Genomic DNA, 26197 nt, shown 5'->3' on the forward strand with positions numbered 1-26197 from the left:
TATTTTGGCCTGAAGTCTGTGATATGGTTAACAAAGCCCGTCGATTATTCTCAAAGATCAGATCATAGCATTACCAAGGTGGGCTCATAAATTTGGACCTGGTAATCCACAGTGAAGCAATGACACACAAGTTAAGACACAAAATCATCAGTGACTGTGACTGTGGCTGCTTCACCTTAAACTTAGAGCAACTCTGAGTATTTTCACTCTTGCAGACCACAAGCATTGCTTTCAAAAGTAAAACCAAAGTTTGACCCATTTTTAAAAGATCAACGAGCAAAGAGCCAGTTCTTGTTTTCCTAAAATTAATATGATGCTTCTTACAGGTAATGAGTGGCTGTAACAAATTTTTTTTCAGATTAAAAGACTGTAAATGTAAAACATATACATAGACAGTTTTATTTGGTTTTTTTATGTTTTTGAAATGTCTGACAACTTAACTCAATCTTGTCTTTAATATTGTGATTCTTGAGATGAATGGAAAGTTTTATTTAATCAATAATTGCTCATTTAGTTTATAGTTGAAATAAAAAAATAGATTGATTGTTAAATAACTGCTGATAACGAGGGGTCATATCAGTGAACATGAATCGCAAAAGTCCCATCAAACCTTGAAATGCCAGTCACTCAGTGGCGCAAATATTCCACTTTTAATATGAAAGTCATCACAGGAAGACGACGCTTTTATTGTGAAGAGCCGACGTTGTTTTTTAAATAAACCTCACAAAAGGGATAATACATATTCAGCATGTTGTAAATGTTTTTTTAAGGGACTGTGATTATTTTAAATAATCACGATCCCACAAGACGTGAAGGATTAACTGATTCCGAGCTGCGCACTTGTCAGAAGAAGACTGAGGTGAGCGTTACAGAACTTTTTTTTTCAAACGCCCTAACCAGCCAGCTCGCGCCTGGTTAGCATCGTTAGCCGCTCTGCTAACTTTAGCGAACCAAGGCAACCGGTCACATATTCTGTTTATTTTCAAAGGTTAAAAAACATTTGACATATATTGCAAGTGTTGCAGATGCTAATACACATGTACACAACCGAACCACGCTTTATTTGGCCCTGTTATGTTGACATAGTTCACTCCGGTAAAGGATACAAGTGTTAACTGCTAAGCTAACTGAACGGTAGCAGCTGGATAGTCGAGGGAAGGCCACGCGGCGAAATGAACAATTTGACCATCAGTAACTTCGCATGTCAGTGTTATTTTAGTTTTCACGTGTCTGAGGTGTGGTATGCAACAGTGGGGGCCTTTCACAGTCATTATGTGATGACATTGTTTCGACATACTGGAAAACTCCACGTTGAGACCATGTATCTGTTGGTAATTCTACATTTTCTGAACAAATGCCCCTTAGCCGACTTGTTTTACACTTTTTTACTGCGTAATGGGTGATGCCTGGTACCTACAAAGAAGCCACATAGAAGTTTCCTCTTGGATTCTAAGTGTTTCTATTCTATTCTGTGCATATTATGGGTTTATGACGTCTGCTTGACCGTATTCTTGATTGTAGAAATGTATTACTGTCCCTGTACTTGTTATGACAGTCAGATCAAGTAAGAATCAAATAACAGTAGAAAGAAATGATACTAATACCGAGCTTCAAATACTTGAAAGGGCCAAAAGATATTTTTACATTACACTGAATAAAAACAGTGGTTGTTGCAGCAATTATTGTTGATGGGTCATCCCTGAGCACTGACTAATATTGTAAACTGAATAGTATCCAAAGAATATATATATTGAAAAAAGACCAGCTAAACAGACATAATATGTACTGTACTGAACCTTTAGTTTGTCAATCATCTATACAGAAGTTTACGATTTACTTGTGTATTATATTTTAAATATTTGTAATTATTAGGACAATGAATAATTATCCAAATAAACTTTCAAACAGAAATAGCACACACACCTTGGTTTAACATTTCTTCTTTAAACCCTCAACTGCTTGCTGACCAAGTTTCACCAAATGAAAATCAGGAGCACAGATTTTTTACATCATTCACTCTCAAAATCAGCACTTATACCATAGAGGGAAATGCCATCAATAGATACACTGAAGATTAACCTAAGTCATTTTCTTCCTGTCAGATCATGTCTGCTGTCAAGATTGCCCTGCAGCGGAGCCAGAAGAGTGGCAGGAAACAATCCTCAAAGTCGTCGTCAGAAGAAGTGTCGCCAGACTCCAAGTGTCCCATCTGTTTGGACAGATTTAACAACATCTCCTACTTGGACATCTGTCTGCACAAATTCTGTTTCCGCTGCATTCAAGAGTGGTCGAAGAACAAAGCCCAATGTCCCCTATGCAAGCAGCCATTCAATTCAATCTATCACAGTATTGAATCAGACCACGACTTCAAGAAGTATGACCTACGGCCTGTGGATAATGGCTCTTTTGGTACTTTTGAGGGGGTGCGATTTAGGTACCGCACCACTCTGACAGGAGTCCGTCGACACATGGAGGGTGCTCGAACGTCTGCCCCTCCAGACAACGGAGTCATTTTTGAACCCTCCCTAAACCCTCCCCAACAGCGACAAGACCCCTATGTACGTCGCATGATGATGAGGCTGGCAGCCAAGAGGAGAGCCGCGAGGGAAGGCAGAGCGGTGAGCAACATCAGAGAGCAGGAGATGGTAAATTTCAGGAGGGAACTGTACCGGCAAGGCGTGAGAGTTCGGAGTATCCGCGACGGTGGACGCTCCCGAGACACCTCGGCTGAATTTTACCGAAGAAATCCCGCCTGCCTACATAGACTGATACCCTGGTTGAAGCGAGAGCTTGTGGTGCTGTACGGGGCGCATGGCTCTTTGGTCAACATTGTGCAACACATCATCATGTCACGCATCACACGTTTTGACGTGGAGGACCAAGCTATTCAGGAGGAGCTCAGGCCTTTCCTCCAGGGTCGCACAGAGCACTTTCTGCACGAGTTCATCAGCTTTGCAAAGGCCCCCTTCAATATGGAGGCCTATGACGAGCACGCTGTCTATGACTGCCCAACGCCATCCTCCAACGAAGACGGCAACTCCAACTCATCAGTGATTGCTATCTCAGAAGATGAAATAGACTCAGCAGAGCTGAGCCATCCGGGAGATGCCACATCCTCTCTGAGCCACTCGATGTGGGATGATGAGACACCCGGACCTTCTTTCTCTACCGCAGCAGAGCAGATCAGGACGGAGCATCAATCCATCTTGGACTCGGATTCCGATAGCAGCTTAGAGGAGGAGACACAGCAGCTTGCAACTTCTCCACGACCAACAAGTCCGATTAATCAAACCAACTTGGACGTGGTCGAGTGTGACACAGAAGAGCGCGTGCTTTCCGACAGCGACGACTGTGTCATTGTAAGTTTTGTCAAGCCCACAGTAGAGAGGACTCCTGAGCTGGTTCAGCTCTCATCTGATTCTGAAAATGAAGATACTAAAAAAGTTCCTCTTCTACCTCGACACATCCGTTTCACCAGTCCCAGCCCCGCAGCCTCGCAAAGTAGTGATGTTGCCAAACAATCCAAAAACGAAGAGTCAGATCGCCATCAAGTGTTGGACTCGAGGACAAGACAGAGCTCTTCGGCATCAGCTATAAACAACCCACTGAGAATGTCAGACAGAACAGAAAGAGGTGGAGATTCTGCTGTAGCCAAGAGATCCAAGGAGAGAAACGCATCAAAAGACAGAGGCCACAGAAGAAGAGGAAGGAGAAAGAGGTCAGTTAGTGGGGAGCACAGCCTCTCATGCAGAAGCCCTAAGGTCTCCAGCAGCACTTATTCAACTGAGAGAGGTTATTTATACCCAAGTGGCAGAGAGTACTCGAAATACGACAGCACTTATAGAAGGAGAGGAGGTGATCACACTACTTATCAGTCGTATAGCCATTACAGCGAGGAAAGGAGTGAGAGTGGGACACATTGCACACAGAGGAAGTCCTACTATTACAGTAGCCGCAAATACTCAGAAAGGCGCTCTCGGTCTCGGAGCCGCAGCAGGGACTCCCTACAACGAGGCCGGAGACATTCTCGTTCTCGGACTTGCTCCAGCAGTCGCTCCCCTTTGTTGAGAAGCAGATCCCATCATGACAAACCCGGAGGTAAAAGAAAATACAAGACAAGACATCTGGAAGAACCATCAGAAGGCGACACCAAACACAAGAGAAAGAACAAAGAGAAGCGTCATAAAAAATCCAAAGAGCGATCGAGAAAGACCAGCAGGAGTGTCAGCGTGGAGCTGGTCAATGACGGGGAAGCCTGTGAGCGGAGCAGGCGTCACCACAAGAAAAAGAAGAAACACAAGAAGAGCAAAAGTCACAGGAGCGGTCGCTCGGAGAAGCGCTCACCCACCGTCATTACCATCGACAGTAACAGTGATTCTTTTTCCCCCGGTCACGTGACCCAGACGAGCGGCACGAATAACGAGAACCCCGTCCAACCTTCATCACAAGACGCAGTCGACGCCAACGTGATGGACAAGTTGTGTTGACGGTCCAGCCTGAGACCTACTTTGGAATAAAAACAATCAATTGTTTTAAGATCACCACACTTTGAGGGAAGTGGCAGATAAAGAAAATAACATAAATAATAAAACTGCCACAAGTACTTTCTGTAGTGATTGAACAGAGTACGACAGTGTAACAAGCAGAGAGCTGCAATGAACCAGACACGTAACCAGTATCTCCAGTTGATTCACTCACGACAGAAAACCAAGCTTTTAATGTGCAACGTGCCACAACGAATAGAGGAACCAATAAATACTGTAAGGTCCTCTTCCTTTTTAAGTGTCACTTTTAAGTTTGGAAACTCAATTAGTGGTTTGCTTTGGAACGTTTCTAAGGTGCTCTCAGGGATGATGTTTATACATATTTTTGTTAAATGATTTGAATTATTTTCTCAAAACAATTATTTTTTTTTGTTTAACCTGCTGCTCTGAAGTACTGGTTTATATTTGCTGCTGGTGTTTGAATTTCTGAATTTAATCTTTTTTTCAATTAAATGTATTTAAAAACAAATGGATAATTCCTCCATATGTTCTGATTTCTTAGTCCTGCTTTTCTTTTTTTATTCTCATGTGGAAAACAAGAGTTTTAACAGCCACGTTCAATCTATCATGATGACCGCTCCTTTCCAGGGTCAGTTGATGTTGATCTGCATGTTTGACATCCCGCATGTGATCAACGTTCAGTCAACGCTGCCCCTCTTTTATTATTCACCAGAAATTTGCAGTCTGACATTATGAATATGATTGTACTGATGGGAATTTGGATCAGAGAATCAGAGAATACCAATAGTGAAACAAAAGGGCATGGAGCTCATTTTACATCAGACACACGCTGGAATTTCCTGGTACATTGTCAGTTAAAACACACCAAAACGTATTTAAACCATAAGTAGATAAATCATTTTCACTTCCAAACCTCATTTCGCAGCGTGCACAGGTCGGTTGAAGTGTTAAGACATTGTTTTAAAAGGTTAATCTGGCCTTTAAGAGGACTTCACACAGTCTAACAATTACAGTGGGAGCCCCTACGATTTCTAAATTGTTCACTGATGGAGGGATTTGATTAAATGTCTGATTTTAACAATCCCTCCTGGTGTCATATAAAGTGAAATCGCAATTTAAAAAACAAACCAACTCAGTTTACAGCTCAGAGTTCCTCCTTGAATTTCATTGCAGTAATATAACAAATCTTTCAGAGCCCAGTGTTTGTTGATGGTAATATAAACACTGCCGATGATCACTTGATGTTTTCTACTTCATGTGAACTTTTGCAAAACACAGACTCAAGCTGCAGATGTGCTCAAGTGGTTGTCCAGGTCCAGCAGCACAGTCTTCATGGAGGATTTAATGAAAGGGCCAACAAGGCGCGGGCCCAGTCCAGGTGATGCAACGCACCTGAGATTCAAATTCAGAGGGTTAAAAGCCCATTATTATACAGGTTTTCAACATTTCTACATAGGTGTCAAAATGCATTGCCCCAAATCCAGCCTTGGCAAAAAGTAAGAAAACCGGAACCAACAATAAAGTAACCTGATCAGTAATTTATCTAAAAACACTCAAAAAGTAAATTAGCAAAATGACGGAAAAGTGAAAGAGTGAATACACACATGCAAACACATGATGCAAAAATATTTATAGGATACTTTATTTCAACATGGTTCTGAAAGGAAGCCCCCCATATGTTAAAATCTGCTTTTACTGTGAAAAGAAACACAGGAAGTGAACCGTGATGTCCGGAGCTCAGTCGGATGTTGTTAAGAGGTTCAACTTTCTGTAATCTCCACTTTTCTCCGGAGCAGAAACACTCGTTATGGCCTCCACGGCGCCCATCAAGGTAAAAACAAAACAAACGCTAAAACAAAAAACCGTCTTGTAGTCCCAGATTCCACATTGTGATGTGAATGAATCCGCTAATGGGGGGTAGGGGGGGAATCAATAACAGAGGCTTTTACACCAGATGTGTTCGCGCTGCAGCCTGGGAATGCGGAGAGAAGGCGATCGGGATGTTAGCATCACATTAGCAAGCTGTGAGAGAGCCAGGCTGCGTTTCTAACACACTGAGAGAGAGGAGAGTGTGTGAGTGTGTGTGTCTATATGTGTGGGTGTGGATCCTGTGCCACATGGCCACAGACCCGCAGCACCACGACAGCCTGCAGCCGGAAGGGAACGAAGGCACAGTCGTCGTCATCATCTTCATCCTCACTGCGTAAACTTTACATAACCAAGCAGGGGTTTGCTTCCATCCAAGTGTCATTGTGTAAAAACAAAACACTTAAAAAAAAGGACCACCGAAATGAAATATGCAGGTGTTATGCCAAGTTCTGTCACACTGGATTAATCCCCCCCCCTCCTCGTGCTGACACGTGCAATGGAAGGTATTGAACAGGGTGCTATGTGTGTCAAATTTAGTACTGCACTCAGAGAGGTGTTTGGCATTCACACCGACCGAATGCTCAGTTTGAGGTTGTGGTGCCTCTGTGTGCAGTTTGCATGTTCTCTCTCTCTCTCTGTGTGATTGTTTGGGTTGGTTTCATTCCTCCCCCCATCTCACACTTGTGTTGAAGTGTCTTTTGCCTTAACATTGGATGGTGTGCGAGCTGTCACTACTGCTGTATGACCGTGATGGATTATTCAAAGCATGTTCACGCAGTGGAATGTTCCCTTTGAGTAAATGTCCATTTCTAATCCAGAACTGTGCATTTTAGTGACTTTAAATTGCCTATGAAGTGTGAATGTTTTATGAGCTGGTGTCACTTTCAGCTTCCTGCGACCCAGTGTGATATTGACAATAGAAAGAGGGGATTAAAAGGGACTTTACCAAAAGTTTTTTTTTTTTTTTTTCACATTAGATGAGTACGTTCAATTAGAATGAGGCATTGTAAAATAATATTTGAATCCCCTGCTGTCTCAACTCCAAACATCTTCCCCAAAGAGCCATTTCTCTAACCACATACAAATTAGATTCCTTATAAGTAACTCACAGTTCATTCAGTGCAGAAGATAATTTATAGCTAACAAACACCTTGGTAGAGTCAAAATACAGGAGCAACTTCCATATCAATATGTTGTTTTGGCTTTTTGAAAAAAAAACAAAAAACTGCCCATCAGAAGTTTAGATTAAAAAAACAAAAAACCTGCAGTGAGCTTAATGTTTGAACTCGAGGGAATCGGTTACAATAATCCAGGAAGTAAAAATTAACGAAGATGTCTGTCTCGCCTAAAGTGAAACGACACCATCAAATCCTGTCTTCAGTCTTTGACTGTAGTTTCTTATTTGTCTCCGGGACATTGACCTCAGGTCGACAGTATACATGAAACACAAACAAAATCTGAAAGTACACCAGTGCAATGCAGATATGTCACACCTGTACAGTCACACTCGCATATTTAATCAACTTCACTCGTCTATTTATATGATGAATGAATGAGTGTTTGTGTTATATTTACACGGTGGAAGTCTGTTTCTCCTTGCTGACGACAGTAGCTTGTACTCAAAATTCCAACCGAAGAATCTGAGCTTTTGTCACATCTCCGTATGAAACCTTTTAAAATGATCATTAAATACTAACAAATGCCTTAATCGACAACCTTTTTGTCCCTGGATATAGCTTGTAATATCTGTGTAAGAGCGACACACTTGTGACCGGAAAGTGAGCTTGTAGCCCTCTGGTTGTCTGATGTAGGCTGTGTGATGAAATATGCATGATGCATATCTGGTATTGCAAATGTCTCCAGAAGTCATACATTCGGCCTGCTGGAGCCAAGCAGGATTTGAAGAAGCTTCCGCTCGAGTGTTACATCTGATGAAACAAAAGTGTTTTAACTTCTCTCTCATTTTACCTCTAGATTGGAATTATTGGAGGTTCAGGCCTCGACGATCCGGATATCTTGGAGGGAAGAACCGAGCGTTACGTAGACACGCCGTATGGAAAGGTGAGCTGGGCTCTATCAAATTGTGCTGCATGGTCTTAAAAGTGCATGGATTAAACGGGTTTCACGGTGTCTCTAATCAGAATATTATTCTTTTGCCTCCCGAAACAGCCATCAGATGCGTTGATCCTGGGGAAGATAAAAAATGTAGAATGTGTGCTCCTTGCAAGGTAAAAACCGGACGTGCTATGGAGTTGGATTTGTTTTCTGTTAGCACCATCTAGTGGTGAAACTGTGCAGTGTTCAATGCGGTCTTAAAATTGTGTTTTGCTCTTCATGCGTTTTGTCATTCTTAGACATGGCAGACAGCACACCATAATGCCTTCCAATGTGAACTACCAGGCCAACATCTGGGCCCTCAGAGAAGAAGGATGCACACATCTGCTGGTCACCACGGCCTGTGGCTCACTCAGGGAGGAGATCCAGCCGGGGGATATCGTCATCATAGATCAGTTCATTGACAGGTTAGTGCGAGACGACCTCGCCGGCAGGTCAGATGCAGATATTTTCTATTTTGGGGTTTCATTCGGCTCCAGGACTGAGACAGAAAAAGGGAGGAAACCAAAATAAAACTCCCTGCAGGATTTACGTAGATTGTGTTTTCTATTTAAATATCATGAATCCACCTTTCCTTAATTCTGTTTAACTCATTAGGGGCTTCTTAGTGCCGTCCATTGTTCATGCAGCAAAGGCGATGTGCATGGATTTGAACTCTGTTGATTATTACTCACAAACTCTTGGTGTAAAACATAAGCAGATCAACACAATTTAATTATGGGAGGTTCAAAAAGTGGTGCATTCAAGTCGTGTCTGGGTTTTTGTGTTTTTTTGTGTTTTTTCTCCTTCGGCAGTCGTAGGTTGAAGCAAAAGCTTATTCACACCTACCCCGTCACAATAAAACCAAAACAAGGCTCTCTAAATAATGTCACACAAATGATTTCTTTTTTCTTTTTTCTAATTATTATAATTTCTTTGCAATACACATCCAATATGTATTATGCACAAGTTTTATATATACAGTTTATACCGGCACATCAAACAAATATACATACGTAAACACACACACACATATATATATGAACATGACATGTACGTAATATTAACAATATACTATTTCAATTTCACCAATTACATATTAAATACCAAATATAGTGTGGCAATATTTAAATTGATAAAATCCTCTATCACACTATATACCTCTCTGTGTCTGTTTTTATTCACAACCAAAGTCGATCCAGCAGCGATATAATAAAACTTCTGATGCAACACACACACTGTGTGTTCCTGCTGACAGCAGGTTGAGCTCATTGCTCTCCAGCTCACGTGTTCTCACCGGCCTCACCGCTCGGATTCATGTTACTGAATGACAAATGCTGCCAGACTCACCCTTGCAGGTTTTGTCACTCAATAACAAAGTGGGAAGGATCCAGTTGAGTCTGTTTGGGACGGTCCTTCCAAGTCACACGATTGTTGCACCGTCCCGTTCAGTGGGAAACACTTGTTACTTCTGCGTGATATTTTATCTGCTTCTCGAATGTCACAGTTTGCTCCGAGCTGCGGAGGAATTAAAATGTTTGTCACTGTGACCTTCCTCCGCCGGAGATTGCTGTGAAGGTATTTCTAACGGTTGTGGCTCCTTCCTGTTTGTCTCGTGATTCTTTTATTGTGTTACTTTCTTTGAGACGTGAGAGTATCAGCATGTCGATGTTGATAACGCTTTGCCGAAGTTGTGATAACATCTAGTTTGGTGAAGAGGATGCTGAATGGCTGAAAGCTCTCAGTGGACTCGCAAAAGCAAAACTATTTTGAATCGTCCGACAGAACTCGTAATCGGACCGGTCGATTGGCTGTGAGCCACTTTTGTCTGATGGTCTCTGGAACTTGCCCACGAATCTCCTCCCGCCCCTGGATCTGCCGAAGCCCCCCCTCTCACCTCTCTGTCCTCCCAACTTGGTGCCGTCTCTATGCAATTGTCATCACACTGGTATTTTAATGATGATTTGATGGCACGCTTGAACCACGGGGACATTTTGCTGTTTCCACTGCTGCTGAGCTTGAATTCGACCCACTGCCAACCCTGAAAGCTGCTCTGGTCCATTAACCCTGCTCATAGACCCACTCGCACTGACCTCCGAACCCACTATGTGGGGCTAAGATCATTTATTTTTAAGCACGTGCAGATTTTATCATTAACTTTTTTTTTTGCATGTAATAGGACACAACTGTACACGGATATTATTTACTGTAAAGACCAGATAAGCACTTTCATCCATGGGCAAAATCGAATTTAACCTCAAACCTTTCAAAGAATCTAGACTCACCTGGAGCAACACTTAACTAAAGCAGTCTGAATGTGGTCGGATAGTATCACTGCTGTTATAGTAGCCTGGTTCTCTCAGTCATCGATGAGGCCTTTAGCAGTATTTCTGTGTTTTTCCTCCGCAAACGGCCACTCCTGATCCGAGTGTGTGAACACATGAAGTAGTCAGTCTCAGCAGTTCAGATTACAGTTGGTGAAATCTTCCTGAAGCGGACTTGCCGCTAACCCTGATGATATGTGTTTGTTTCACGGGAAGCATGTTCAGGCCTCTAGGCATATATACACACACACACACACACACACACACACACACACACACACACACACACACACACACACACACACACTGCACGTATAGCTTACAAAGACCATGACACTGTGTTGTGCTCTGGGTTCGCTGCTTGCGGAAGTTCAGTAAAGATTCAACAATGTGTTCACTGTGAGATGTGCCGTTACGATGCCAGTCTTATTAACCACAAGTCTGCAAACAACTGGTTGCAACGGGCTAAATGTTTAAACTCTTCGCACAGTCAGCGCTGCGTCACACACCCTGTAGGTTTTCAGGGGTTGTAGCCCGTGCTGGTCGAAGCCGCTCGACGACCAGTATCAAACGCAAACAAGACCTATTTATTCCAAATGAGGAAGTTACATGTTTGGACGTGCTCAGACTTGTCCAGCAGCATGTGACAACATACTTGTAAAGGCTCCGTACTGGCGGCGCTTCTTATTTGTTGCGCGTAAACCAACCAGCAGGCGACTTTATGATAAGTGTCTCTTTGTCAGATTTTATTCTTAATCTCTCACAATGTTCAAAAAAAAAACCTTATTCTCATTTAGATTTCAAACCTGCAACAATCCTCTGATTTTATAAAATTGTTTCCGATTTTAATCTGCGTGTGACTTGAGGTGATTTTTAATTTTTTGCTGCCGTTATCTATTCTGGTGACTTCTGCAGCATTTTAGCCTTCACAGTTGACTGATTATGCTTTTCTACATCTTTTCCGCTCTTAATATAGATTCTATATTAGGAGTGGAGAAACTGTCCACTTCTGGCCATGTGTGCAGCCAGCATGGTGGAGTTGTGTTTAGCAGTTTCAACTCTAGAGTACAAAGGACCAGGGTGGTTTTGGGCAAAACTTTTCTTTCTGTTGTCTGCATGTTCTCCCTGTGCACGTGGATGGATTTTTCCTGGCAGCGCTGGCTTTCTCCTGCATTTCAAAGACATGCTCGTTCGTTTTGTCGGAGACTTGCCGTTACGTCTGGGAGTAGGTTTATGTTCGAGTGTTTGCGATGGGCCTGGATCTAGTTCCTGCAACATGAAAAGTAGCTGAAATGGAGAATTTAAGTAACACAGGAGTTAATGAATAAATGACACGATGACATCACCAAATACAGGACATTGTTGAATTCAAAGATGAGTGCTTATTAATTCCAAAACGAATTGAGCGAGACATGCTTGATATGCCTTTTAATAACTTTTTTTAATTGTTTCCATCAATAACAAACTAAATAGCGTCATTTTCCAACGCTTTCCGGACTGCATGGTTTTACATATGACTAATGCATGTACGTCTTCAGCACATTTTTAAAAGAAATGTTTGAATAATTGATAATTACAGGGTGTGGGAGCCATTCTGCAACAATGCTCCTGAACTCCCGTTGCTAATTAAATGCCAGGCCAACATAACTTCATTGCTATTGCATAAACAAGCATTGTGCTCAGCTCATAGGTTTAACCCACGCATCTGTGCCGTTGGTTTTGAGCAGGGCAGGGCCGCAGCTGCAGCTCACAAAATATTTAAAGAGTGGCTTCAGTCTCTCCGTGCCAGGGCAGTGAGTAAGAGACAGGGCTGGGCACAGGCTTTGAAGATTATTGTCGTTAAAAGGCATTCATATTTTGGATGTCTAAGATAATTGTGTCATGACTCGGGGAAACCAAAGAATAGCGTCTTCAGTCATCCATGTGAGAAAGATTGTTGGGATGATCTCGGCGTATGATGATCGGCACACTTCCTCATTCAAGGGTGTGTCAGCATTTCTGCAGAAATATGAATTTGTAGTTCTGCTGAAAATGGCAAAACTACAAATTCATATTTCTGCAGAAATGCTGATACAAAGTGTGTTATTGTGTGCATAGTTTCTTTCTCTTTGTTGAGCTTGTGATTCTCTCTACTGGTTTTATGTCGGTGGGATCACTTTCAGCTGAGCTGAAGCAGTTACCACGCTCGCTGAGCTCCTTTTGACTGACTTTGGTTTCACTTCACATTACACCTCGTCCTAAACAATCTCAGGCCTTGTTTACGCGACAACGATTTCAAGTGAAAACGCAAAACATTCCTTGTGTTTTGGGTGTCCGTTTACACGACAACGGTGCCGCTGAAAACGCAACTTTTTGGAAATGGCTCCCAAGGTGGAACTTTTTGGAAACGCTCGGGCTGCTTGCAGATGCTGGACACGCTGCCACTGCGTACGTGCACCACGGCCGTGGTGAATAGTTCTTCTGCACATGCATGAGTAGATGGGCAGTAACAACAGTGGTGACCTCCATATTGTCATGACCCCCTGTATTCTCCTGTGACGTGGTCGTTTTATAGTTTAGAGTCAGTTGGAATAACAATCAGACTTCAACATCTGTCCATACAAATGTTTGTGTACTCGTCATTGTTATTGTTCATTGTGCATTGTTTTTTATGCGCCTGTCTGGTGTCATTACAAAAACAAACAGCACCCTCTATTGTCCCAAAATGATGTAGTTTTCATGTTGTCCGTGTAGACGGACAAAGGATGAAGACATACTGTCTAACTCTCGGAGAATGATTCAAGACGTGTTTGGGACATCCGTGACGACGACAAGCCCTTATTACATTGGAAAAAATTGCGCCCTTGTTTTCTTTATTATGCTCAAAATCTAAGTTATGCGGTTGGTAAGCCCCATGACTCGTGACTGCAAATGTTTCCAGATATTTTGCAAATTGTTTTTGCAAATTTCGTTCTCAGTTTGTCACACCCGAGTGAGAGAGTGGCTTTATCTGAGGCTGGAAGTGTCACCTGGTGTTAGTCACACATGCTACTACTGCTCTAGCATCATACAAACCATTCTAAAGCTCTGCAGAGCTCAAGAAGATACTTGCGGGAGTGTGAAAAGCTGTCATCAAGGACAACTGTTTTTACTTTGAGTCATCTGAACTATGAAAGTGTATTGATGTCCTTGGTGTGAGAATACAATCTGGAAATTAGTGAGTGAAATAGAGAAAAAGACTGAAATCAGTGGGTGTGGGTTTGACTGGCTCTGACTTTAGGACTCAGAATAGGAAACCGGAGGTTATATATCTTCACATTACCGGTCACATATTTTGGAGGAGCTGAGTGAGCAAAGAACTCCTGATGTCTTCAGGTCACTGCTGGAAGTGAATCGGCCTCTTGTGTGCTCCTGACCTGTCTCCAAAGAAGAGTGAAGGAGAAACGGGCTGGCTCTGTGCCTGTTGCAGCCTTACTGACTCAGCAGGACTGGAAACCACTGAAAGATGTTTGTTGTGAAGAAGCTCGAAACCAGAATACTGGATGTCTGGGATGTTTGTACCATGTTGAGTGGTTTACTGATGGAAGCTGCTGTCGTCATACCCACAAATCAATAAATATCAACATACTTCTGAAGTTGTTTTTGTTCTGTATATACACACTCTCACTCTTTTCTGCTTTTTATTTTCCAATGTGACCATAGTAAGGCATTACATTTAAGATTTGCACATGTAAAATCAATATTTGTGTTACTCAGAATTATGAATTTCAGCCATACTATATCTAACCACTGCAGTTGTTTGTCTCAGTGAGCTTGACAATAACTTAAAAATAAATAAGTAAAACTTTGATCTGTTTTCTTCTTGCCAGGACAACCAAGAGAGCACAAACGCTGTACGATGGGCAGCCCACAAGCCCCCCTGGTGTGTGTCACGTCCCCATGGCCGAGCCTTTCTGCAACAGAACCAGAGAGGCGAGTCCACTGATGCGCCTCAATTCATACATGCCATTTTGTATGTTTGAATTATTTTACAGTCATTATCAGTCTATTGAAAACGAGGTATTAGTTGACAAAGTGTAAAACTTCCTGGTGAGCCAAGTGCTCGGCGGTACTGTGAAACTCTAAAAAGCAATGGAACCACGTGTTTCCAGTTCTGTTCCCGCTCAGTGAATAATGGATGACGTTTGCCGACTTGTCTGTCCGGGCGCAGGTCTTGGTAGAGGTGGCCCGCAGTCAGGGGATCAAGTGTCACGTCCGAGGAACCATGCTGACCATCGAGGGGCCTCGCTTCTCCTCGCGGGCCGAGAGCCTGATGTTCCGCCAGTGGGGTGCCGACGTCATCAACATGACCACTGTGCCAGAGGTGGTGCTCGCCAAGGAGGCCGGCTTGTGCTATGCCAGCATCGCCATGGCAACCGACTACGACTGTTGGAAGGAGCATGAGGAAGCGGTGAGTGGAAGGGCCAGAGGGCCTAACCGTAGTTTTGAATCACTTTGATCCTTCTCGTGTCCGTTGAGTCCGTTATAGGCTGACGTCATGTCCTGCCGCCTGATCTCTGTCCTGCTTTGTCTCATTGTATCGCTGACAGTGAACAGAATTTCAATTGCATCATAAATAGACTTCACTTGTATAATGTATTTTCACTGACACACACACACATACACACACACACACATGGACAGACGGATTGCTGTCACGGTCCATGTGGGGTTAGGTGGAGTCAATGGATGCCAGACACTGCCGTGGAACGAAAAACTTCTTTATTCTTAAACAAACACAAAAAAAAAAGTCCAAAAAGCTCAAAAGTCCTGCAGGCAGGGGAGCAAAGGTCCAAGGCACCGGGAAGCTCGAGGGAGAGGACCACAAGAACATGAACGCTGCCACACATGAGGACTGAGCAATTAGAAAGACCGTAGTATCAGTTGACGTCTACTAGCTCAGTTTCTGTATGATGAAACGCTATTCAATGTCATTTTTAACAAACTGTAGGTGCATCTTTAATCTGCTGTTTATCATTGTTGAAAGTTTTATTTTATTCGTGTACATTTTTTTCTTTTTTCCTCTTTCTTTTCTTTTTGTGAATGGACCCCAGGAAGAATAGTCTCCGCATTGGCAGAGACTAATTGGGATCCTTAAAATAAAACATTAAATGAGGGCTGAGACACAGGCTTACTAGACGCAGCAACACTGGAACTCTCGCATAGAAAAACTGACAAACCCACAACCCGAGCACACAAGACAAGTTCTTTGTATACTAAAAGCACCAAGTGCAGCTAATCACACTCAGGCACAGGGAAGAAAACATCAGGGCGGGGAACAGCAATCAGACATGAGGAGAAACCAAGGAGCCTGAAACAAGAGAGAGAAAGACATGAACGAAAACACCAGAACAAACATGAACCATGACAATTGCACTGGAATTGGAATATGGTTTATTATATAGTTGACTTCGTCATCCAGCAGAGTGCACTCTTTAAATTCGCAAATCAGGTCATCCATGTGACATTCCCTGTTGAATTATAACATAACTAAGGTAACAGGTGACCGAAGAAGACATTGAGTAATAATGAGCTGATCACTCATAACCTGATGACTACTGAAATTTGAGCACTGCAAGGGACACAATTACCTAGGCATACAAACATTACTCGGCAAAGTGAACACTTCAGTCAGTGGAGTGAGGATTTGGAACAAACTCAAGTCAAAACCTAAAACACCGTCCAAGCATGAGACTGCTCAAAAAAAGGCCCAGACTTCAAATATTGACCAAGTACAGTGATGACGAACAGGGAGGAAACTACAGGGTGTCTCTTGTACTGTAAACAGCATTATGCATGTATATACAGTATATATGTCTTCTATATTAGATAACGTCCATACTGTTATACTTGCATATATGATACTAACTATTCTTAATACAGAAATATAATTAAAATATATAACTATTAAATATCGGAGAAGGGGTAGGATTTGATAAGTTTACTTCCTCCTACCCCTTTTCAGGCATGTTAATCAGATATATAAGGTATGTATGTTTAGTAAGTACGTGTGGGTACACTTACACATAGATTATATATTTTGTATAACTACAATTTATTTGTTATCAATGTGTGTGTGCGTGCGTGCATGCGCACAATGTAAATGCACAAAATGTATGAAATGTCACATGCCTGACATGAATGAATTTAAAAATAAAAAGTGAAACAATGACTCAACTTTTAACTGGACAGCCGAGCATCAGCAGAGGGGTCAGGGGTCATCAGAGTGTGCAGCCCTTTCACCACACTTGTCCTTGGGACGCGTGCCAGAAGCTTGTAAAAAGTTTACGAGATGGAAATATGACGACAACCGGTCTGGACCGGGTCACTTCATACCTGTGATTACTCCAGGATCTCCCATCAGAATCAGAAATACTTTATTGATCCCCGGGGGGGATTCTTGGAACATCTCTGGGGTCTGACACACGACCACAAACTCTCCAAGGCTATTCCCTCGGTGAATACTGTGCAGTTTCAGTTTAGGATAAACGAGTTTCTGCCACGTGTGCCAAGATGTGCAATAAAGCAATTACTGCACAATTATCTACAGATCTCTACTGTGAGCTGGGAGATAAGAGATGGTCTGGTATTGTCACACAGCACAGCATCGAAGCTTTCACTGGCTGGATACAGAAAAAAAAAACAATGGCAGTTTAAATTATTTAAATGTATCTAGTGTTGAAGTGCAAAACATTTTTTTTTTTTTACTACTATGAGTAAGCACTTCCCCCACCATGCTGTTGACTTTCATTAGTTAGATGGGTTGAACAGAGAGCTTTTTATCATCTGTTCTCGTGTATATCTGACAGCAGGGGGGCGGGGGTGTCACTCGGATGCCACGAGGCCACATGAGGCCACAGACTTACACACTGCAGTTTATCTACTGTGTGTAGGCGAGTCTTTTTTTTTTCTTTCTTTTTTTTCTTTTAATGTGCTATTTGTCACTGATCCAGCTCAACTCACAACTCCACTTCCGAGTTCCTGCAGCTGACCTCTTCCCCCTCCTGTTGCAGAACACTCGCCACATCCTTCCGCCCCCTCCAGCTCTCATGCTCCCTCCCTCCCGGCCCATTACCACCTCCTGCCGCCGCCACCGCCTCCGCCTTCTCCTCCTCTCCCTCTCACACTCCCCGCCTGTCGGCTCGGCTGCCAACCTCCGGTGGAAGCCCCGGCAGAGGAGGTTGAGTCATACCGAGTCATCGGCTTCACTGTCTTCGTCCGGGCAAATGCCACGAAAAACATGACCCCAGCATTTAGGGTTAGACGTTACAAACAAAGCACTCAAGGGAAAAGTTAATGAAGGCTACAGGAGATCGATGGTCAAGACCGGACTGTAACTCTGGGAGTCATTGTTTATTTACTCATAACGCTGTGTGATTAAGCGTCTTAACTGTCAACATAGATGATAAATTCTTTGGAATTTTTATTTGAAGTCTTTTTCTTTTCCTTTATTTATTTTTTTTATTTTTTTACTGGGAGCAATGTGAATTGTGTTTTCACCACCAATACCACGTAATGAGTCACCGTTGTGCAGAAGGCAGGTGGCCATCAGGAAGACGACTCCCCCCACTCTTCACATACACTCCTGGCAGATTGTTGCATGAACCTGACAGCTGTTTCCACACAGGCCCTGTTGTGACGGTGATTTGATCAAAACTTCGCTTTTCCTCACATTCCCATCCAGGAATGAGCTTGTGCTTCACCTATTTAACCTTTTTTTTTTTTTTAAGTGATGCATTGGCAGAGCAGCACAGCTGTTTTAAGATTTCCTCATATTAATTCTCCTGTCTAGATCCGTGGTAAAACCCTCCTCTTAAAAACTCTCCTTTATAATAACCCTATTTACTAAGATGTTTCAGAAATTATCTCCAAATCATTGAATCTCATAGAATACCTGTATTTTATTAGGTGACTTTTAATGTAAGGACGTGATATTTAGATGTCCTCAATGGGTTGGTATCAGCTATTTGATGACCAAGATGAATCATATTTTCTAAAGTCCAAGAAGACAATGGAAAGGATCCAGAAAGAGCCATTTGGTCACTTCAGAGATCAGAGAGGATGATCCTCGTCTTCCTCCGAGACAGTCTCGGGGTATAAGTTGGGCACTTAGTTAATATCACACAGAACTACATTTATTTTTACTGTTTATAATGGTTATCTTCAGCCGTTTCACAATATCGAGTAAATTTCCACCTTGAATGAAAACACTTTCATGGAGATAAATGAGTGGACTTGTTATCTTCTACTCACTACAGGAGCTCTAGTTTCTCTCTTCATATCACACATGCTACGAGACATTAATTGTATGCGTTTATTTTTTTTCTTCTTCTCTCCCTGGTTTCAGGTTTGTGTCGACAACGTGTTGAAGACGATGAAGGAGAATGCCAACAAAGCCAGCAGCATCCTGCTAACCGCAATACCCCAGATTAGTCAGATGGATTGGGCTCAGACAATGAAGACTTTGAAAGTGAGTTGAAGAGCATTACGATGATTAATTTCCATTCAGCAGAACTTTAAAGAATTCGTGAAAGACTTACCTGTTTATTTTCTCACCGCCTCTCTTAAACCGAGATCTCAGGCGATATGTTTCCTGTTTTACTGCACCGTCACTTGAGCATTGTTTGAAAAGGATAATCAAACTCTAAAGTGTGTGTGATCACTTTCAAATACACACCAGTTTGAGGCAGGGATTACCACACTGACGTACTTCCATTTCTGAGGAGAAGTCCACACAATGTGGCACACTGTGCTCCGCTGCACCGTGATATTAAAAGCAATTCCTCATGCTGTGCCGCACAGTGAAATGGTAGTTTCCACACTCGCCTCTCAATCAGCATGCCCCTTTTCTGTACAGAGGTCGCATGTTTACTTCTCGTACGCCATACAATAAAAAGTGTTTGAAGTAGTTTCACAGTGTATCGCACATCTGTCATCGTGTGAAAGCGACGTGTGCGGTGCACGTATTGCAGGAGAAACAAATTCATAATGAAAGGAAACCGAATAATCCCCCCCCCAAAGAAACCCCAAAACATTGTGCAGTTAAACTTATTAGACAATTTGAATGGATTGACAGGTTTGATCACTCCATGCCTAATAGCCACGAGGCCGTATTTAGAGGCACAGAACTACAGGAAAGCGTTAAGAATCAAACGAGGAACTCGGCAAACTGCTTTGCTTCAGAAACGCTGCTTCTCAGAGCTGCAGAGGAGCATGTTAGAAAACAGCACTGCTATTTGGAAGAACAAAGGACATTTATCTAATTGTTTGGCTTTACCTCAAGTCATTTTTGTTGCAATACTCGACAGGCCGTTGTTGCATATTGCATCTTCAGCTGATACTGCGCAGCTGGAGTTTGAGTAACTCTAAAGTGTCTGTAGGCGCGAGTGTGTGTGTGCTTGTCTGTCAATAATCTACCATCTAAACTACCATCACCCGGCAGACATCAACTGTATGAGGTGGTACAGAAGATTGAGTGGATTTCATACGAAATGTAGCACCTGCGAAATATTGAATGCATTTTTGTTAATTTAATTATTTCAGAGTGGAAAGGCATGGCACCACTTAATTGCTCGGACATTACTGAAGTGTTTTCTAACAAATGTTTATTATTAGTGTTTCTTTCTTTTCACACATTAATCACGTTACTATAATACAACAGACCGGGAGAAAATAGAAATAGATGAATAAAAGAAGAAAGTTGACAAAACCAAGCCAATCTGAAAACAAAAGATTACTGTCAATCTTGAAATCCAGAATATGCTGTTGTATTATAAATCTTTCCGGGTGAGATGAGGCCTGGGTCAGGCCAACATTTAAAATGTAAAAAAAAAAATGGTGGCGTTAGAGAACAAATCCCTTAATAGGAATAGCCCAGACTGAGTGATCCATTGTGTACTTCAGCAAAAAGAAAATATAGACGAAGTGTTTTAACATCATCAACTATCCATGATCTATACCTACTCTATCCAATATGGTCCCGTGTTTTTGGAGCTGGACACACGAGTCCGTCGTGGACAAATCGCCAGCCCCTCGCACAGGAAGACTGTCACATTCACACAAACTCTGTGGACTGTGGGAGAAGATCTACTCGGGTATCAGGAAAATTAAACTACAAAAGAAAAAGAAAAAAAGAGATTGAACTCCCTCAGATGTAAAAACACACAACCAACAAGACAATTTCCTCTTCATTCAGTGACTCGATGACACACAGACGAGGCTCATAGGCCGTTCTTTTTTTTTTCTTCTTTCTGTTTCAGTCGATGGCCCAGTCGTCCGTGATGTTACCGAAACACTGAGCGTGGGTTTCACGGGAAAGCAGGATAAGGATTCCAGACACAACCTCCGCACCGCCCCGGACACAGAAGACCAGACTCGACGCTGCCTGCGGATTCGTCATCAGTGAATCACAAGAAAGTGCCTCACAATAATAATGCACATGTTGCGTGTTCAGCAGCAGTTTCCACGTTTTGTCTCGACTAAAAATCCACAAAACGCACTCCGATTCACAGGTTCTTCAATTCCTCGGGAAAAAGTTGTTACTCTCATGTCCAAACATGTTCTGGTTAGAAAAAAAATAAAAAAAACATTAAAAAAACAAAACAAACAGATTTAAGCAGGAGCAGATTTAAATCTCAAAATGACTGACGATATTTTCGTTGTTTGTAAATCTTTCTATTTGTTGCCTGTAAACCGTTAGTGTCTTTGTTTGCATTAATCCAGGATCCCATAAAAACGCTTTGCCAGTGCAGCACATGAATACTTTCATACTGCCTCAGTTACAGCACGTACTTTTACTTTCAAAGCCGACTCAAGATTTCTTTCTTCACTAAATCAGACAAATATTCTCCAGACATCCAAGTGGCTGCATGGACTATTAGTTGAGTCTTGTCTTGTAGTACTGGGGGGAAAAAAATTCTTTTTTTTTTTGCTTATAGAGACTTTTTTGATCAGTTAGAAATTCAAAGCAGTTTGAAACATTCAAGAGTATTTTTAGGTAGTTTTTGGAGACATGTTCTGATTGTGATTCAATTGTAGCGATCATTAAATTAACAGTTCACATGTTTGATATACTGTGATAATAAACAAAGAATTTTGGGGGAACTTAAGTTCCGGTTTCTCTTATATCAGTATCCTGAGGTCACTTCATTGAACATTTTTCTTGCCAGCAGTTTGTTTGACTTGCAATTTGTCACGGAGCACATTGCTCAACACGATCAGGCACTATGTATTTCTTCTTTTACTTTTCTCCAACAGTACTAATATGCATCCCTCACTGTTAAAATAATAAAACCTTGAGATTTAACATTTCAGAGTCGGGTCATTATTGAAGAGGTTTCCGTGCCAACCACCACCCCAAGTTTCCATTAATTATAACTTGTTTATAACTCATATATATTCGATATAACTAGTGTTGCATTCCTATATACAATTCAATAGTTATTGTGAATGTGCGGATTTTATCCCGCTGTTTTCAAATCATTAAAAAAAATTGTGTGGTTTTTTTTTTTTTTATAGATTTAAGAAGCTGCTTCCCACATGGCAATGTCCGTTTATTTCTCTAGCACCAGTTAGACAAGGCAATTCACAGTGCTTTACAAAGACATTGAAAAAAAAAAAACATTAAAACAAAGGGATTAAAAACGGCATGAAAAGGAGAATAAAGTAAAAGCATAAAATAATTAAAATCTATTGTTTCCATAGTGAAAGAGGGAGTGAGAGTTAAAGTGAGAGAGTGGATCTGCAGAGTTTGAAACTGGTTTCTCAGGAAGTGTTGCGTTGAGCAAGCAGCGCAACGCTCGACACGGTTCTGTCGTAAGCAGCTGTGACTCAGATAACTCCACTCGAACCCAGTCCAAAAACTCTGAATCCAAAACGAAGACATTCCCAAACATGGCTGTTAGAGGCTTCAGACCAGAAGTGGTGGCTCAGTTATTCTAAATAACACTGTCACACTGCTGCGTCCTCCTTCAAGCCACTCAGAGAAAAAACGGGTTGCTTCAGGGACTCTACCCCTCAAACTCAATAGCTTATTTTAATCACTGTTCCAAATGTGAATTTTCCCCAATAGTAAATATGAACTTGGCTGTCGTTTAGTAATATGAGATAATGATTTAAGCGAATAAAACAGTGTAGAGAGAAAAATAAAACTTGATTGGCTAAATAAATCTTGGACAATGTTTAACAAGATGAATAAATAGCCGTGTGATCATGTTTATGTCCTGGGGATTTCTTCTTACAATAATGAAAGTAGTTGGATTTTATTATGTGAAAGGTGACCCGTGTCTTCATCCTATAGGTACAAGATTTCAAACCACTGTGTCGCACTTTTATCTTATGTTAAATTACACTAAAAGTAATTTTGATCTATATCTCATTGAGCCTGCTGTTTTATCTGCTTGAAGCATTATTGAACCGACAAAGCCTCCACGGAGGAATAAACATTTATGTAGGCTATGTGTACAGGCATTCCTCTATGAAGAGTATTCTTTGAAGCCAGTAGATTTTTTTGTTTTAATCACACAATTATCCAACATCAAGTCTTGAGGCGCAATATTGTGTCCAGGCACTGTCAATAAATCATCAAGCGGCAGAATATTTCAACATAAAGATCCTCTATATTTTCACCTTAATGCTTGTGTTATCTTAACAGTGGAGTCACCTGAGGCAGGACATTCACGTCATCATAACCCGGTGTAATATTTTCCTTGTCAACTTAGGATAACATGTTGCCTGTAAAACCTGTTTAGGAAATGCAGGTTAAACCGGGCCAGTTATTCAGACAGTGTGAACGCAATTGAAAACGAAAGTTAAACTTCAAAATATATATATTTTACTTGCATCACTACCATCAATAATCCAACTTTCAAATGGTTAAGAAGTCCAGTATATATATATATATAATTTTTGTTTTACCAGATTAAAACATCTATAGAAATGAACGTTTATTAAAGTGCATAATAAGCCACATCTGCATATCAAACAGGAAATGGGGCTCAAAGTCTCTGCAGCTTTGAGATATAAATAGAGCATCGGCTGAACGCTCAAATGTGCAAAACATTTTTTTCCCCCTCAAATTACGTGTTATTTGGATAAATATTCGACATGAAATGCGTTAAAACTGCTATTACGACGACCCGTCGCAAAAATGAAACAATCAAATTACAAAATCCACAATAATTGTTGTTACAGCCGTAATTGTAACTCAGATGGAAGTTTAGACTCAACATGCGTTAAAAAAAAAAAATTGATCTTTTAAAATGAGCTTACCATACTTTTCCTCCTCTCGTCAAAACTCTGATTTCGTTAAGGGTGGCATATTTACTCCTTTTCAGCAGGAAACAAATAAATACACGTTCAAATAAAATAAAGACAAATCCAAGTGCAGCAGCGCAGTCAGTGCGGTGGTTTTGTGCTGCAGGCCTCATCAGGCCCCGCTGCTCAGTCTCCTCTCCTCACAGAGCAGGCCGCACCTCACACAGTCTGCAGGAAAGCCACGACGTCGTCGTGGCCGTGCTGCGCCGCCAGATCCACGGGCAGGCGGTCCGCGTGGTCCCGGGCCTGAGGCTTGGCCTTGAAGTGCACCAGCAACCGCACCGTGTCCAGAAAGCCCGTCCTGGCCGCGTCGTGCAGCGGAGTCGTCCCGGTGCTTTGGTCCGCCACGTTGGGATCCGCTCCGTGCTTCAGTAAGACCTGAGCCACCGCCGTGCTGCCCATCATCATCACCTTCATCACAATGCAAATCCAATTAGTGTCCGGTCAGGCATCACATCCCTCACAGCAATTAACAGTCTGCACGCGGCATGCGTCTGGAGCGCATTACGCACGACTATAACGGTAGTTTGACACACAGGATCATTTATACAGTGAATAAATAAATAAAGAAGTTAATACGTTTAGACATGTGTGCATATGATTTTACCTGTAAAACCATTTAGAGATTTAGTTTTCAAAAGTTCTCAGTATTAAACGGTATTATTATTATCATTATGATAATATTATTATTATATATTATTATTATACATGAGAAAATGTAAAGGAAACACACACATCTATCTATCTATCTATCTATCTATCTATCTATCTATCTAGCTATACAGTATATATATATATATATATATATATATATATATATATATATATATATTATTAGTAAATATGCTGATTTGGTCAAGTTAATTCACACGCACACACAAAACAAGCAAGTGTTATTATTTTAACAGGGTTTCTATCTATCTATTTTATATCTATCTATCGTTTTTTGGAAGATAGATTTTGAATCTGCATAGAGAGAGATGCACACAAAATAACTAACAGTTGGTTCCTATACTTCAGATCATTTTCAAATGTTTTGTCATTCTCTGACTAAAATTCGTGTTAAAATTCAAGATCAAAAGTCCCAATATAATAATTACACATAACAACACATGTTTTCGTTTTAATTTAGTGTGATGGTTTAGTTTGATGGTGTTTTTACTGATCGCAAACAATATTTCTGATACAGAGATGATTTTTTTTTTGTTCTACTTCAGAAGTATTGACAGGGCGCAACACCGAGAGTCACGGGATTGCGCGTCATTGTAAGAGCCGTTGCTCTTCACAAAAAAAAAGAAACTATAAAAACAACAACTAACTAAAACATCTTTTGAGGAATCAAATTTGAATTTGCAAACGTATCCCCGTCTGTGATGATATTAAAAGGAGAATACGAGTGTCAGCATTTTTTCTTTAAACGCATCACAGCGCGCCAACGCGCCGCTTTTGGCCCCCGAAGCGCATCTGGCTGCACCGACCTGTAGCGCCGTGCGTCCGAATCTGTTCACCCCGTTAACTTCGGCTCCGGCCAGCAAAAGATCCTCCACATCTTTAGCCTTTCCCTTCGCTGCGGCCGTTGTCAGCTCATCCTCCGGAGTCGCAGCCATTCCCGAGGAATCTGCAGAGAAATGTCCGGTTGGCAGATCACCGCTGACAGGTGGGATTATGATGCTTCTTTTTCAGGAAGAGCGGCTCGTGAACGCGGCGGATCGCCGGTGGCGTGACCCCGGCGGAGTGTCCTGTCTCCCGCTGACGGCTGTCAGAGTGTCACGGTACCCGGGAGCCTGCGCAGACCGTGCACAGTCTGTCCGGCGGTGCGTCGGCGGTGTGTGTCCGGGCTTGTTTCGGCTTTGAATGAGTGACGTCACTATATGCAGCAGTGCGATCTGCGCATGCGCACGCGGCTGACTATGTTGTACACACTCATTTCGCCCCAGCTTGCTCCTCCTCGGCCCGGCGTGGCTGGAAACCAGGCAAATGACACAGGAGCAGGAGGACATTGAATAAAGGTTAGCACTTTTAAATAATTTCTTTCTTTGTTTTTAGTCAATCGACTTCACACTGTTGTCACAT

General features: G+C 41.9%; 3 protein-coding genes across 5 annotated transcripts; 2 read left to right on the top strand and 1 right to left on the bottom strand.

The window, feature by feature from the left end:
* Positions 1 to 686: 686 nt before the first annotated feature.
* toporsa (topoisomerase I binding, arginine/serine-rich a) lies at positions 687 to 5037 on the top strand. The gene is made up of 2 exons (XM_080463728.1): positions 687 to 859; positions 2103 to 5037. The coding sequence occupies exon 2, from the start codon at positions 2106 to 2108 to the stop codon at positions 4485 to 4487; it is 2382 nt and encodes a 793-aa protein (XP_080319854.1). The 5' UTR covers positions 687 to 859; positions 2103 to 2105; the 3' UTR covers positions 4488 to 5037.
* Positions 5038 to 6223: 1186 nt separating this feature from the next.
* On the top strand, positions 6224 to 22121 carry mtap (methylthioadenosine phosphorylase). Its single transcript, XM_080463729.1, has 8 exons — positions 6224 to 6336; positions 8349 to 8435; positions 8544 to 8602; positions 8729 to 8896; positions 14641 to 14743; positions 14982 to 15221; positions 19158 to 19280; positions 21070 to 22121. Exons 1-8 carry the CDS (start codon positions 6313 to 6315, stop codon positions 21106 to 21108), a joined length of 843 nt encoding a protein of 280 aa, XP_080319855.1. The 5' UTR covers positions 6224 to 6312; the 3' UTR covers positions 21109 to 22121.
* cdkn2a/b (cyclin-dependent kinase inhibitor 2A/B (p15, inhibits CDK4)) lies at positions 15517 to 25955 on the bottom strand. Of its 3 annotated transcripts, XR_013935343.1 has the most exons (3): positions 25603 to 25955; positions 24080 to 24535; positions 15517 to 16121 (listed from the first exon to the last, which is right to left on the bottom strand). XR_013935343.1 is itself a non-coding variant. In XM_080463730.1 (2 exons), the coding sequence occupies exons 1-2, from the start codon at positions 25729 to 25731 to the stop codon at positions 24284 to 24286; spliced, it is 381 nt and encodes a 126-aa protein (XP_080319856.1). In that variant the 5' UTR covers positions 25732 to 25955; the 3' UTR covers positions 22347 to 24283. The 3 variants fall into 3 exon arrangements, 2 of the variants coding, with proteins under 2 accessions (XP_080319856.1, XP_080319857.1); XM_080463730.1 differs by lacking the exon at positions 15517 to 16121 and having other exon boundaries at positions 22347 to 24535; XM_080463731.1 differs by lacking the exon at positions 15517 to 16121 and having other exon boundaries at positions 23750 to 24535; positions 25633 to 25860.
* Positions 25956 to 26197: the final 242 nt, after the last annotated feature.

Source organism: Lipophrys pholis, assembly GCF_963383615.2.
Source record: "Lipophrys pholis genome assembly, chromosome: 5".
NCBI lineage: Eukaryota > Metazoa > Chordata > Actinopteri > Blenniiformes > Blenniidae > Lipophrys > Lipophrys pholis.